The sequence below is a fragment of the Limulus polyphemus genome, unplaced genomic scaffold (genome assembly GCF_000517525.1).
Source record: "Limulus polyphemus unplaced genomic scaffold, Limulus_polyphemus-2.1.2 Scaffold584, whole genome shotgun sequence".
NCBI classification, from domain to species: domain Eukaryota; kingdom Metazoa; phylum Arthropoda; class Merostomata; order Xiphosura; family Limulidae; genus Limulus; species Limulus polyphemus.
In genome coordinates this window covers 161,139-178,026 of record NW_013666194.1, presented here as the reverse complement: position 1 = coordinate 178,026, position 16,888 = coordinate 161,139, and the positions used below count along the sequence as shown (strand labels likewise).

Below are 16,888 nucleotides of genomic sequence, written 5' to 3'. Positions count from 1 at the left end.
AGGTTTTGTCATCATCAACCTTGTCGAAACGTTGTACATTTGCTGTTATGCTAAACTTATATTAAAGTTTTTCTTCATTATCCATTCAAGCCATCTCCAGCCATTATTAGTCTCCAAGTGAGTTCCTCGCCGTCGAATTAGAGCAGCAGGAAGTTGTAGCACTGGTCTTTTGGCAGTAGTAGTTTCTTAATTTATTGAAATGGTGGCCTCTTTACTTTTATGTGTCATATTTCAAAAACTTGAGAAATTACCTTCTTTTATCAAATCTGTCTCTTTGTTTTCTGATATTTAGCATGGTTTTCTTATGTTCAGTGTTTAACACTTTTTGAGTCATAACAGCTTTAACTGTCACTTTTGTTTTTTTTGTCTATTTTGAACTTCTCTTCACAAAGCTAATAACAATATTTCTATGTTCCCAGAAAAACAAAACCCCTAGTTTTTTAACTCATGCCCAGCTTATATATCACAGTAATCTTCTTTCTAAAACCAAATAGAAAATTCTAATTAAACGCTTATTTAACTGGCTTCCTAATATTAAAAAAAAGAAGGGAGAAATGTCTATTGTAAAAAGAGGGAGACTAAATACTATTCATCCCCCACGTCCCCTACACACACTGGTACCCTCAACAAATATGTTCTACTAAGGGGAAGGTAACAAGAGAGGTAATATTATAAATTTACCACATCACTGGCAAATTAATTCTGGGGTAAAATAACTTATATTTTTCAGCCTTTCTATTCTATCATTCAGGCAGTGGCCAATTTTGTTTTGTCAGATGATGTTAGCTCTGCCTAAACATAGTGAAAAAAATGGTAATGAATCTTTATCTACTAGAAAGTCAGACACTACACGAAAATCTATGCACTATCAAGCTTTCTCAGAAGTTCTTCTTCAACTCAAACGATCAATCTAATTGTCACTATATTATGTATAATAAACAATCTATGAAGACATGACACAAGACAAGTACAAAATGATGCGTGTTTGTGGGTATTGATCTGTAACTTCTCTATTAACTGTAAATCTTAAAACTATACAACTTTATTTTTGGATGATCATGTTAATGTGTTCTATAAATGCACACTAATCTAATCCTATTATTTCATACCTTACAGACAACTTTCATTCCTTCTATTTCATCATCATCTAGGACTTTAATATGAGAGGACCCTTTTACAGCTTGTTCACTAAGAGGCCAACCTAAAAAAAAAAAGATGAAGATGCTTACTAGATGGTATAAATTTTGTTTTCATTAAATACAGACACATCTTTGAATTAGAATTTTTCTTATATATGCTACTTGGATGATGAATTCAACTAATAATCAGAAGTTATTACAGGAGCATCTATGAACACCTTCCATACGAGCCAGTCCAGCATCTTGATGTGGATCAAAAAAAATTAATCATTCTGGAAAAGTTAGAGTTGTTTTGATTGGGCAAAAAGATGTTTAGCACTATCTGAGGTCTAAGTTGCTGGCCTAGACCCTTGACCATGAGAGCCAGCATGGAGAAGTTAACTTGTAAATGTAAAGCAAAGTGATGTAGCAATGAAACATGCTTGAAATGTTTTAGACATGGTTGTGAATGTGATGGTTTAATTGTAGCGATGAAGCTAAATAGTGGGTCCAAGCTGGATGAGGGAAGAACTTGTTCGAAGATACCCCAATTGATTTGATGTGCCAGCCGAATCAAAGATTTGTCGATCAATTCCTGCGAAACGTAAAAACATGGGCATAATAGTATTATCAACTTCAACAAAAAAAGGGAGGATTGGAATGATTTCTTAGTTTCAATACTTGGTGAAAATAATAGCACAGTAAAGCCGAAAGATGCAGTGTTGAAATTGAAGCAGTTCACGATGCAGTATAAGATGATTTCACTAGTGATTCTCAAATACAAAGTGCCATTTCTGCAATGAAAAGTAAATACTTTTCAAAAAAGGAAGTGAATGCTGGATTGGCTAATATCAATCCTTCAAAAACAATGTAAACAAAATAGTAGGAATGGCATTTGCATCGTCTCTGTATAATAGCACAGGCACACAGTGTTGTAGAATGTTAATAGACAAAAATAGGATAAATTAAACTCAATTGTGATTGAATAATTATACATGTTGACGTATGTTAATTCTTGCTTATGCTATTATGTAGGTATGATGCAAATGCTATCCCTACTATCTCATTTGCATAGTTTTTTACGGATTGATATTAGCCATCCTTCCATTTACTTCCTTTTCTTGAAAAGTTTTTCTTTACTTGTTTTTTAATATAATGTTTCAATAAACATACGAAGGTTATATTCATAACCAAGTACTAAATACAATGAGGTTTCAACTGTAATATTTATCATTTATCTATTATTGGCTAATAATTCCTGTTTCACCCTGTACTTAAGCTCTTTAAAGGAACACTAAATTTCTGTAAGAAAGCTAACTTCAAGGTGTAATAATAATGTTGTTTACACTAAAATTATGATTTTTTTTAATTACTTCTAATTATAATTAACAATACTTATAATTGCAGATACTTCATTTGAAATTATTTCACCTCAGTGAAATTGGTTAACACCACTATTTTGGATTTCGAGTTATTATGTAATAAAAAGAAGCAGAAGAAAGAAGATCAAACAATTCAAAGTTTTTACTGTAATATTTTCAGACATCACCAGATCCTGTGACTCAGTCATTACATAGATATTGTTATAAAAGTAAACACTGTATAGTATTGTAAAGTTCTGATGACTTATTGAGGAGATATTTAAAATACCATTTGGAGGAACAATCCAAGCCATCCATACATAGGCAGTGCTACTTTCTGCCTGATAAGAAGGATGGTATAATGCCCAGTATGGTAACACCATAGTATAATCCATATAGATTTCATAATGTCATATTTTAATTAATATTTATGTTGTTTTTTTTTGTCTTAGAAATTGTGCTGAGCTTCATTCAACAAGATCAATCAAACAACCCTAAATCATCAGTTTCTGGAATAACCTCACTGTTGACCATTCTAGGCTCAATACTAAAAGATGCTGGGTTGGCTCCTGTGGTAGACTTAAGTTTTCTTTTACTCAACTTTGAATTTAGGGAGGTCTTTAACTTATCTTGCAAAATGCCAGTGGATTCTAGTGTTTAGGCAATAACCTTCAAGAAGTACTAGCATTTTTGCCACTTAATAGCCCAGGCATGATTATAAATATTCAGATGAATTGTAAACAATGGCCAAAATTATGTTTAAAAAAAGCTGATTGCAGGCACAACATTTATCAAAAACACACACATAAAATTAGATATGTTAGTGAGTATGGTAGATTGTCTTTTAAAACCATTCTGAAAGTAATGTATCTCTGCAATATTTACCCTCTACCTACTGCAAGCTGTATGAGGGACTTCAGCATAATTAAAAAAATATAAAAGTGTTTAGCACAACAGCATGGATACAAACACCACACCACTGACCAACCAACTTATGAGGAGTAGCATATACGGTTCTAAATAACGAGGAAAAATGGCCTGCTGGGATACAACAGACTGAGTAATGGTTGGGATGCTATTTATACGAGTACAACTTAAGAATAAATGTTATTGTTTAAAAGTTTCAAAGCCTGTTAGGAATTCAAAGATAGCAACAGAAGCACTACATAACCCAACCTTTTCAGCTTTAATTACATTATATCATTTACGTTTTCTTTAATAATTGTACTGGGTAAAATTTGGTAAGTATGTATTTACACTGTTGAATCAGAGTTCTCCAGTTTTAATATATCTATCTATCTATTCTTTATTTCTGCATTACAGAAAAATTGCAGAGTGATTTTGGATTTTTGTTGCTAAGTCCCTTTGGTTAACTGTCAATGTTTAAATTTGTTTATTTTGCTGGACAAATGAAAATTGCATCAAATGTTAAATTCTATAATTACAGTATTTACTTAAAAAAAAACTGAGTATTCGATACTCAAAATGAAAAATAGCAAAATATTTCTGATTTGTAATCAATCTTATGTTACAGTTTAAACAACTCACCCTTTTTGTGATCTGCATAGTCTGGTCGTTGAATAAGGTCCGGTACTTCCCGTTTAGGAGTCTGTAGTAATGAAAAAGTTATTTATCAGTCAAAGGTCATAGTGCAAAATAATACTGTACATACAATAATTAAATTATATGGTTACATGTGAGAGAACAATTTATTCTTAAAATAAGTAAAAGAGGACATCTTTCCTTCTTTCACACTCATAGTTTTAAAAATACTAGCACAAACTTCTGAAGTGTCCAGCATATCAGAAGTATGAGCAGAATAACTTAGCACTAGATATAAGTGGTGCATTAAGAAATATTTAAAAGGAAAGCTCTAAACTAAGGTATATTTGCAACAAGAAAGAATGCTTGAGGTTAACATAGAAGTCAAGCATATTTTAATGGATAGTTTTCAAATGTGGTGGTTCAAAATTTTCCTTACTTGAAATTATATATTACTAGTGAAAGTATCTGGCTTCGCTCAGGTTATTAGGTTGATAGTGTGTGTATTCTGAACCTATTTTAGCATAAAAGTATAACACAAAAGCCATTGTTGGAACACATTGTTACCAAAATGCACAGCTTTTCTATATATTAGAAGTTGTTATATAAGGAACCATTTCTTTTCTATGTGGTTTTTCACTAGCTTGCCTCATTAAAAAGATGTACACTCACATGGATAAGTAATAATACCCAGGTGCACACCATCAGGGTACACTTAGTATGGGTTCTAAATTTAAAATTTTTAGGTTCTTTCCTGTTGGAGCTATAGTGGTCACACACACACACACACACGTGTGCATGAACACACATGCGTGGCTGTTTGTCTGGCTGTGCTTTCTATTCATAATATAAGGAACCGCTTCTTTCTATGTGGTTTTTCGCTAGCTTGTCTCATTAAAAAAATGCACATGAGCACGTGGATAAGTAATAATACCCAGATGCACACCCTCAGGGTCCACATAGTATCATTGCAAAATTTCAGCTTTCTAGGTTGTTTCTTCTTTGAGCTATGATGGTGACATTTCTTTTCCATGTGTTTTTCTTTGCTAGCTTGCCTCATAAAAACATGCGCACACACATGGATAAGTAATATTACCCAGGTGCACACCCTCAGGGTCCACTTAGTATCTGTACAAAATTTCAGGTTTCTAGGTTCTTTCCTCTTGGAGCTATGGCAGTAAAACATACACAGACATGCACACACACACACACACACACATACGTGTCTGTTACTATGTGACTTCTATTTGTAATATAAGGAACTACTTCTTTTCTATGTAGATACGTGCATGCATGCACATGGATAAGTAACAATACCCAGGTGCACACACTCAGAGTTATGGTGGTCAAACATATACCCTTTTATTATTATAGATTAGGGAATGTTAAATTTATATGAATGTCTACAGTATAAAAAAGCTTTTGTCTGTATGTTTGTTTGTTAAGGCTCAAAATTTTCCAACTTCCCAGTCTCCGATAACTATCAAAATTTCAGGGATTCCTGGGTATGATACACAAGGATTCTAAAGTCCCTTACTACTAGCTGTCTTAGTGCCTACCTTATAATCTCTAATTGCCAAAAGTAAATGATGTAGCTACTTGGTTAGTATTCCAGATCATGAATTACATGGTATAAATTTTCAGTTTCACTGCTGCTAAAATGCATTCCACACTTTAATCATTTTCTGATTTTCATGACTTCAACCGGCATTTACATTTTATTTCTGCTACAGCTTTAAATGCATATTTTTTAAGTGTCAATGATGTTTTCACAAAGTAAAACATTTCACATTAAAGGAAAATATTCAAAGATACAGAATATAAAAAAAAAGTTTAATATATTTCTTGGGAACTTCTATTCACTAAAATGTGATATTAAGATTTGTACAACTTTTAAAGCCAATGCAAAAAATACTATGTGGGGCAAGAGTACTTTAGCAAATAACTATAAAGCCAAAAGTTACATTTACTCATAAAATGCTTACCTGTACTAACCCTACAAAATACAGTTACACAAAGCATTCTCATTAGTCCATCTTTCAGGATGACCTCTAAATGTTACTTGTAGAACAGTTACATATCAGGTCATTTTATTTAAAGATATGCCCAGACTAGCTGGAGCAACTATAATACCATATATATACCAAAGGCAGATAAATATAGAAGAAATTAAGTGAAAAATGTGAAATGTATACAATTTTTTAAATGGTAAAAAGTTTCCAGCAAATATTAATTACAATGATATTACTACTAGAAAAGCTTTACAAATACATATCAGGTTATATACTGAGCAACTATATGCTAAAACTAGCCCAAGAAGACTCTGAATGCACGGACAAGACATAGAACTCCAGGTAGTGACATATGGTGGTCATAGTGTGACACTGATCCCCCTATGACACTCCTTGGTAGGCTCTAAAAGTGCCTTCAAAGTTTAGTTGAGATTGTTCAAAAACTGTAAATTATATACCAATAAAAAATACTTTTACAGTAGAAAGTTTTCAGAAAATAATATTTATGATGTTGTTACTTACCTTGGGAAAAGGTCTCAACTTTCCAGTGAACTGAAACCCTGGCCATGGGATATATTCTGTATTTTGTTTATCATTTCCTGGAAAGAATGTAACAAATAATGATTAAACTTTAAAGTTCACTGTTCACTCATGCAAATCACTTAAAATATAAAATTAAAATATATTTTTTTTTGTAACTTTTGTTGGATGGGTATGTGTATACAAAAGACTACATTTAGTATAGTTAGTTGTTTTGGTGGGTGACCTTGATGGTCTTAGTGACCTTTGCTATCAAGGTCTTTATTCAGAGTGTTATTGAGGGATATCATTAATGGTAAATTAAATTTACAACAAAAACCATTCAACACATAAATGGTTTTTCCAAAGAAGTTGAACTTATGCTTTCAGAGGTTAAACTTCTTACCCCTTGATTCTCTGAACTCGGGTTCAGTCATTCTGGCCAACCTTTTAACCACAAAACTATAAATATTATAACTATGAATGTTCTTTTTCTTCACAAAATTTTGCATGCTTATAGTAAACATCAAAAGTCAGTTGTAGACAAAAAATCAGAGATTTGTAAATAAAGAATCTGCTTATTCTGTGGTTAAAAAATTATACATTAGAAAATACCAGAGAAACTTCTTGAAAGATGGAATGAGATAGGAGGGGCAGGGAAGTGGTTTGAACTTTGTTTATATCTCAATAAAGCAAGAAGTTTGGATGCTTATACATTTATATTATGGCTTAGAAACATCTAGAGTATAATTGTGTAATTGGTGGCACACTTAGAAGATAATATGTAGGTAGAAATAAAGTATAAAATGGGCAATTCAGTGCAAGGAAGTGTCATGGGATACAAAGAAGTGAAGATTGAGAATTTATTTTAATATTTCCTTTTGAAATTAAGAAATTAAAACTTGTATAATATTCACATTTGAATTGTAAGCTATGTTTTGATGATATATTTATTGACGTACATTAATAACATAAAGTTGTTTAATTAAATTTTGAATGTAACCCTGTAAAAAACGTCATGATGCGTACTTTGATCAATGTTGTTCCACAGAGTTTACTCTATGACACCCACATGTCAATTTGAGACATCTCTTGTATAGTTTGTTTTATTGTTTTACAAAAGAAAACAAAAACAAGAAAAAAACACTACTGGATGAAGTAGTTTGAAACTTCATTTTATAAAGATTACGTATGTTCTACAAATAAAATATTTATATGTGATATCTGTATGAATTTGCAGCTTTGAAAACTTTGAAAAAATTTAATTATGGCATGTTTTTTTTTAAGAAAGAATTAAAATGCTTAAATTTGTTGTAGATTTTAATTACTGTTCCTCATGTCTTCTTACATTCTTTTAAAACCTTCTGAAAGTTTTTATTTTATAAAACTGTAAATGTTATATTTGTTTTGATTAAAAACTGATTTAATCAATTTTAATTAATTGGTTGGTGAAATAATCAAAAACAGTAACAATATGAAACAATAATTTCAATTAACTGATAAGCTTATGTGACACTAATCTAAATAATTGCTGCTTCACAGGTAATGGATTATGTCATTAAATTGCCCAGCTCTTGTTGACAGATTCAGTTATACAGTAAACTTCCTGAGGTTCTGTTATATTGCCTTACCGAAATGAAAGAAAACTTTGGGTTTAAAGCTTGATAAAAATGTTTAGATTACTAATATATATATATATATCTGAAATAATGATACCTTGCAAAAATGCTGTCTGACCAAACCTGGTACACAATTACCGAAATTAATCAGTATATATATATATATATATATTTTAATGGAACAAAACAATCCTTAAAACTTGTCACAAGAAACAACTTCATAGTAATAATATGAAAACTACAGCCTAACAACAGAATATAACAAAATTAAGTTCCAACAAGGTGTTACCAGTTTCAATTAGACCTTCTCCCAAGAGAGTGCATCATGAAATAAGAACCTGTGCAAAGTAAAGAACACAGAGAAATGTGCAAATTAAAAGAAACAGAGTACTAAATAAAACAAATCTGAATAACAAAAAGCATCAGAACTCAACTGTGCCAACTGGGCAATCACAAATCACGAGTTTATTCTTGGCAGTATGATTCCATCGTATACCTTAAGTTATCAGACAGTAACGAATGAAATAACATAATGGTTAGATCTAATTAGCAGTGATTACAGTTATAATTAACCTCCTCCTGTTTTGGATTTGTGTAAAATTTCCTTGTTAGGCTATACATAAAGGATGAAAGAAGTGGAAACTGTTTTACATTTTTATAAAAAAAAATTACAAAACACAAAAATATACATATATACTTGTTTGTCATAGTAGGTTCTGGTTTATATAATTCTGTCTGGCATATAGAATATTGCACTAAATTAATCTACCAATAGAAGTTATAGTCGAGTCTAAATTTATTTCAAGATATTGAGATATGCTTAATTTGGCACTATTGAATTTTTTGGTGTTTCATAACAAGAAATGTTAATGTGAAATAATTATTAAGAGTTCAGTGTTGGTTTAAGACACTTTTCTTCTACTAAATTAGCTGAAATGCTCTTTACAATATACAAAAATAAAACCTGACTAATGGAAGTGTAAATGATGGATACTGCCTTACAGATATTCTACATAATCAGAATTATCAATCACATTTCTCTTATGTTCCATCTACTATGCATACTTTTAAAGTATTTCTAAACATTCAGTATGATTAATCATGTTATTAACGTTTCTGCCACTATGCTTTTTCAGGTATGTCAATTATCAGCCAATTATGATCTGTCTAATGTTCCCGTCAGTACACTGTACTTGGGTATTCTATAATAATGATAGGGCCAATAATCAGTTTTTGAGGTTCCTATGGTACACATTTAAAAAATTCTTTAACAATCACAAGACTATTAACCATGATTATAATGTTGCTGCCACTAATGCTTAATTTGAAACAATTATCAAAGTATTAATCATACTTAACATATTAAATTGTTCCTGTCACCACATTTTAACCAAATATGTAGCTTCAATACACTTTGTTCGACATTAACCCAAATCCAGAAAGCAATGACAATACTGCTCAAGTACATTATTATTTTAGGTTAAAACTGATACTTAACTTACAACATTACTACATTATAAAATTTTTCAGACTTATATTAATAGTGTAAATTATTTTGTTATAATAAAGGTTTGAAATTTTTTTTTATAATAAAAGTTCTTCAAAATACTTCTTTTACACTTGTTATTATGTAAAGACTGTATCTCTCTCTCTCTCTCACACACACATACACACTGTATGTACAGAAATAGTTACATTATTTTGCCAAATTTCATAAAACTTGCACCTGTGTACCTGGTGTAAATAAAAAAAACAAGTTTTAAAACTGTCTATACATACAAGACAATAGCCATATATCTAATAGATTAATGTAAAAATGTTGTACACATACCTTGACAATTTATTGTTTAGGATAAATAAACTTTTACTTACTTGCTTTTTTATGCACTTGTTTATGTATCTCCCAGTTTCCTTTAAAGCATTCCTGTGAATAAATATATGCATATACATACCCATATGTTATATACAAACATTTTTTCTCTAACAAAAATACTTTACAAACTATATATAAATGTGATTAATTTTGATCTTTATATAATATACAAGATAAATATTCACACTCATCTATCACAATCTTCTATTACGTGTAGTTCTATTATAAATCATATGGTGATTGTAATTATACAGTACTAATGCTCATTCTTTAGTGTATTTTTCTCAAGCATAAATTGCTTGCATTTTATTAACAAGTACACGTTAATGAATTTCAAAATTAATTACAGCAAAATTCTTGCTAAGCTATTTCAGATTAGAAAAGTAAATAAGTATCATTCAACAAAAAAATCCTGATAACCCAACTGCTTTCAGAAGTTAATCTCTCTCTCTCTCTCATTCGTGATACAGAATTGTTTCCATTCTTGTATGGTACTGTTTCAGAACATAACTGTAGACATGTGTGGGTGTAACTGGTTAAACATTAACAAGATTGCTACTGTAACATGGACTCTCTTATTAAGCAACATTTCATGCCTTATCCCACAATTGACACTTCAAGTCTCAGCTTAAATAGCAATATGTGGCACTGCATCAGAAATTAAAAATTGACACGCAACATTCTATCTGCTATTCTAATCTGACATATGACATTTACTGGCAAAGTACTAGGTTCTGGTTGTGTGTGTGATAAAAAAAAAGTTTGTCAACATCATGAATAACTTATAAACACATGTCTTGTACAATTTTACTAAGTAAATATTAGCCTCGAGTTGGTACACAGAAATTGGTTCTCTCACCCAAGCATCAAGTAGTTATCTGTTCGTGAACATTCAATATATATTGAAATGAAACTGTGCATATTCTCATTATACTAAGTGATATTTTTTTTCTTTTAAATTTGTACCACACGCTCCTCTTCTTTTTAAAACAAATTGTTAACTTCAAGTCTAGAATAATTTTTGGTTTCTCTATCTTGAAAAGCAAAATGTAATGTTGTGCATTTTAGCTTGTGACAAACACAATACTTACTTTTCTCACATTTTGACAGTGGACATAATTTAATATATCTTAAATATTGACACTGTCCCAGATACATGTAATCCAGAGAAACCATACCTACCATTACCAGTTAATTATCTTCAAACCATGGCTTAACAGAAAATGCATGATATTGTTCATTCCAACATCAAAGCTTGTGGCAGTTTAAGAATATTGATCAAAAAATTTTATACCTGATTTGTGAATCAATTAATAATCAAGCAATGTCTTCCATAAACACCAGTGTCAAGAAATTGCATTTTAATATGAAATTTATAACCATACAGAATGCTTTATATATTATATATTAATAGACTAAAAAGAAATCTTGCAAATACATTCATAAACATTTTCTTAATTGAGAACATGATTGTTTAATGGTCAGAGAGAACAAATGTGTATCTATGTTCAAGAAGAGATGTGTAATTGAGTACTTTCAAAAGAACCTCAAATTCACATCTATCAATTCTCACAATTGTCAATATTGCTTTATAAAACTATTTTAATTACTCTTCAACATTAATCATAATATATTTGAAGTTCATAAATACTAAACTTAACATACTCATGCATATATGCAGGGAGGGTTTGAGGGGGGTTCAGCCAACAGAAGTTTAAGGGAAAGCTTGCTAAATATTTGAAGAACAAGGTTTGGTTTCGAGATTTTTAGTGTTTACTTTAATTTAGTGACTAGGATGGCCCACATGGACCAAAATTCCTTTGCTGTTCTTTGATGTTTGTATTATAAAATCCTATATTAATTCTTGCTAATACCATACATACTTCGACACTTATAGAAGCAACAAACACTTGTACTATTGCTTTGAAAGATACATGCTTGTGAGTGTTACGAGGTTCAATATTCCAGTGAGACTATACAAAATTTTAGTTGGTACGATTATAAGAAAATGCTAGTTGGGTGGCTAAATAGCTCTATCAAAAACATTTTTTGTATTTATATATGTTTTGAAAAGTGAACAGTATTTATACGAAGAAAAAAAAATTAAAAGAAGAACCACAGAAACTGCCAGCAAGGGCACTACATCACATAAACTTACTTTAGATTAAATAAATAAATTTTCAGTAGCATACTCTAATAATAAATCTATGTTATACTATTTTAAAAGATAAATAACTTTATCAAACTTGAAAAAAAATTTTTGTAGCAAGTTTTCACAGAAAAAGTTTACTTTCAATTAGAGCTGAGTAATTTGGTCCATAAATCAATATAACTGACTACCTATAAACAGCAATTACATTGAATAATGTCATATAAAACTAACTAACTGAAATTAAAATTATTAATCAAAACTAATTTTTTGATTATTCCACAAATTGTTTAATCAAAATTCTGATTATATCAACTGTAACAAAAAATAACCAACTTATTGATATTAGTTTCCAATTATTACAAATAATAGAAATACTACTATTATATCTGTCTCTGTTATACACAAAGCTACATAATGGGCTTTGCCCAATTTCAGTCTTAAGTTGTTGGTTTGTTTTAATTTGGTGATTCTGGAGGGGGGGATCAAGGATCTTGGGTTAGATTCCCATTACCAAAAAACTAAATTACCTTTGTTATGGAAAATATATTATTAAGGCTATCTATCACTGTTACTAATTTTGAGCTTCTGACTAGAGAGAAGGTAAGTGGCTCACAGCACTCACTGCCAAGATTCTGCTTGTGCCTACCTTGGTTTGAGGAACACTGCACTTATCAACAAGTGGAATGTAATTGATTAATGGGGCTGTCCAATTTGATAAGCAAATACATTAAATGCTCTGATCTATTCCTGATCAATAGTTAATTTCATTTACTTTGACCTATTTTTTCTAGGAATGCACACAGAAAATAATGCAAGAACTATAAAAAAGCTTTTTTGTTTTTTTTAGATACAATCAGTGAAGTTACTTTTTTTGTCTAGAGTGGGATAATTCAAAATGAATCCAGTCCATATATTTGTATTGCATTTGATTAAACTGACCTGATACATTTGTATTGCACAAGAAGGAATCCAAAGCAATTACACATACTTTTTCCTGTACCCTCAATCATAGCTCCTAAAATTATTACTCAATTTTTCACTGTGTCACAGTAATGATGGCTCCAGTGATAAAACTCAGTAGTTAACATACAGTTTATTTTTCTCCATTTTTCTATGTCCTTTATTTATTTTTCTTTCTTATTTTGTTCTTATCTCTTTTCTTCCTCATTTTCCATGACCCAAAATTCTTCCTAGATTTTCAAAATAAAAATATATTCCAATAGTTTTTTGACACTTATTCTGAAAAATATTTATCCTGGCATTTATTAAGACTAATAGCTCACAAGTAATTTTTATCATGCCACATGAATAATTAATTTGGTTCCCAATTTTTTAACACATCTACTAATTGATCAGTACATTTTTTTGGCACATTAACTAATTCATATCTAATTCTTCTGTGTAGTAGTAAGTATCAGTTCACTTTATAATGTGATATCCTTGTTACAATATCTGGACCAAAATTGCATACTGTACTCTAAATGAGGCCTCATCAGTCTTGATAAAAAGTTGAAACAATATTCTTACTCTTAAATTCAAAATTTCTATACACATAACCAGGAACTCATTTTACTTTCTTTACCTTGGCTCAATGGTTAGCTGATCATCTTAAGGTGTCAAAATCCTGGACACTTTTTTCTGCAATACCAATGCTCCTATCACAATCATCTAATAATTAGATTATAATTTACCTACTACACAATTTAATGAAATGCTTAAAATTTGCTACTAAATTTGTTAATCCTTATGAGAAAATGTATGCATGTAGGCATATCTGCCTCTATATGCAGCTTATTCTTCATCTTTGTCATGCGACATAATAACCTTGCTTTCATTTCTGGTTGGTAATTCCTCATTATAGTCAAGTTCCATTTTTGATATGCCCAAAACATATATAAGCAGTTTTCAAAAGAATGAATTGACTTGACTTGTCTTCAGTTACATAATTTGATAGGCTAATCCATATGTTTACTATTTTCTAGGCAAGGATGAATTTTCTCATAATTAATCTACTTTTCTTTTTCGATAACTTGAATACATCCATTATACATGAAAAGTTTAAACAAAATAAATAATTATGAAACTCAATTATTGTATCCAAGGAAATAATTCATAACTTAATATGGCCTCTCAGTATCATAAAGACTAGTGAAAAAACATTTATTTGTATAACACACATTATAATGTTTAATATTACTCCAATTATCAACATAATTTGCAGACACCATTAGAAGAGGGTGTGCCACAGATATATTTACAGAGAACCATGAGAAAGGCACATCATGATCTAACTGTTACAATAACTAGCAACTGTACTTTCACACTTTATACTTCCATAAATAGAACCAAGAACTTAAATTAGCTTTATTCATCACAGCTACACACTTAGTTGAAAGCCTTAGGGTGTCAAAATTCCTCCCCCCGAGATACACCATTGTAATTTCATATGCACTCTTGGGGTCACTTACTGTTAATTAGAGAAACATATGTAAGCATTAAAGCTATGTCTGGAGAATGATGAGCAATCAAAAGTCTTGATAGGCTTGCAACCATGGTTTAAATATATCATAATGATGTAGGTAGGTCTAGATCATTCAAAGTATATCAAATAAAGTACCTAGTAAATTTCAAAACATCCAAAAACTTCACCATCTTTCCATAGTTAAATATTCTATTTCAGGAGTAAAAAGAATAAATAAATATGAAAAAGTGCACATGAAATGTGAGCCAGAAGTGTTTACTGACTTGGTTATGAAAGCTGACTAATCCTCATTAAATGTGTGTCAGTAGACAAAGAAAATGCCAAGGATGTGTTTAGGTAAAGTGAAAGGAATGATATTACATAGTTATATATAATTATAATAATAACTATTCTCTAATACATATATATATAAAGAGAAAAAAAGTTTACTTAAAAGAGCTAAAGGGCTTGATTCTGGAGACTAAATTGTAAAATATATAATAAAATGAAAAGATCAAAATGTTAACAAAAACTTTTATACTTTATTTAGTTATTTGTTCTTTAAGTTAAACTTTTAGAGAAAAACAATAAAGTAAGAAAATAGACTAAAACACAGAATAACCTTTCAGGTTCACAAATAGTAATAATAATTAAGAAACAAAAGGTGACAACTGTACATTAAGTAGAGTGTATTGAAATAAAACCATTTTTGAAAGGTAAGAAAGTAAACAGTCAAAGTATCAAGATTAGTGCTATTAATTTCTCTTTCTCTTTTTGATGTGAAACAAGTGTCCATACCTACAAGTTCCATGTTGTGAAGAGAGTAGTTGGGCATGAGATAACTTAATTCATAATAAATTAACAAAATTTATGAACTATCTGGCATTGGCTCATTTTCGAATTTAAAAGATTCTGTAATAAAGTAATAGTAATACTATTATTTGTAGTGTATGGTATGAGTGTATCCATATACACATAATGATTAACTTTAAGTGAAAAATGTTTCAACAGATATCTTGTGTACAATTTGAATTTTATACATTTTAATAAATTAATTTTCATTACACGTAATGCACTTTTCCTAAAGCAAAATACAACTTTCCTTTAATTATTTAGACATTATTATTTATAATTACGATTGTTTAATGACAAACTTATTTCTAATTCTAGTAATATCTATTCTACCGTATGCCTAATGTTATTAACCCTCGGTTCCACTAGGTCTCCACTACATCACGAGCACATGATGATATCGTTCTCCTTCTGTTGGTTTTTAAAACTACTAAGTATTTGAATTTAGATATTTAAACTTTAATGTAACTTACCTGTGAGCAGAAGTAGGAATCATTAATCCCAAGTTTAATGCATGTTGGACACTGCAAGCGAGCGGCTTTATGACAATCAGTAGTCAAACAACATCGGTCTTCAGATAGGACTATCGACATTTTATTCCAAGGCAAGGGTAACTTACACAACACGTTGTGTTAGTAACGGATACTTACAGTTATTGACACAAAAGTTTACTCAAAAAATATAAATCATAGTTCTTGAATTTTACATTTTTTTAAAATTTATAATTAATTAATGTTTTCACGTAAATACCAGAAATCTTCAAATGAGATTTTTTCAAAACATTTATGAAGTACTAATTTTTTTTTAAAAACATATGTTTAGAAAAACGTTTTCAATATCTCTTATAGTTCTGTAGTTTTAAATATTAGACTTTTTTTTCTGAAATTTGCACAAAGCTACATGAGGGATATCTGCGCTAGTCGTCCCTAATTTCAAACTGATACACTAAAGGGAAACGCACTAGTCAGTACTAATTACTGTCAAGTCGTGGGCTACTCTAATCGAATAATGGCATTTAACCATCACTCTTATAACACATCCAGGACCCAAAAGAGTGAAATATGATTTTTTATTTTGCGATAACAGGTCTCAAACTGCGGAATCTCAGATGTACAGTTCAATACGCCTTCCATTGGATCGCTCTCGGCCCCTCGCTTGTGGGAAGTTTGTTAAGTCATTATAAGAAGCTTATTGGAATGGAATTGTGGTGTTGAGTAATAACCTGTGATCATGGACTTCGAAATGAACACAGCTAACGATATCGTCCTTATGAAGCCTACGATTATCTACTATAAGCACCCTAGTTATTAATTTTTTAACTGTGATTTATTTATTTTGTGGTAAAAATCCTTTCATAGTATCACAATAATAATATCATT

General features: G+C 30.4%; 1 protein-coding gene across 1 annotated transcript in view; it reads right to left on the bottom strand.

Annotated features, from left to right (window-relative positions):
* Positions 1-16,141, bottom strand: part of LOC106459273 (methionine aminopeptidase 1-like) — a 42,601-nt gene extending 26,460 nt beyond the window's left edge. The window contains exons 1-5 of the mRNA XM_013918882.2: positions 15,983-16,141; positions 10,044-10,095; positions 6,556-6,632; positions 4,028-4,088; positions 1,110-1,201 (exon numbers count right to left, since the gene is read on the bottom strand). Coding sequence (XP_013774336.1) covers positions 1,110-1,201; positions 4,028-4,088; positions 6,556-6,632; positions 10,044-10,095; positions 15,983-16,102 — 402 coding nt within the window. The 5' untranslated portion in view covers positions 16,103-16,141. The remainder of the gene's footprint in view (positions 1-1,109; positions 1,202-4,027; positions 4,089-6,555; positions 6,633-10,043; positions 10,096-15,982) is intronic.
* Between the last annotated feature and the right edge of the window lie 747 nt (positions 16,142-16,888).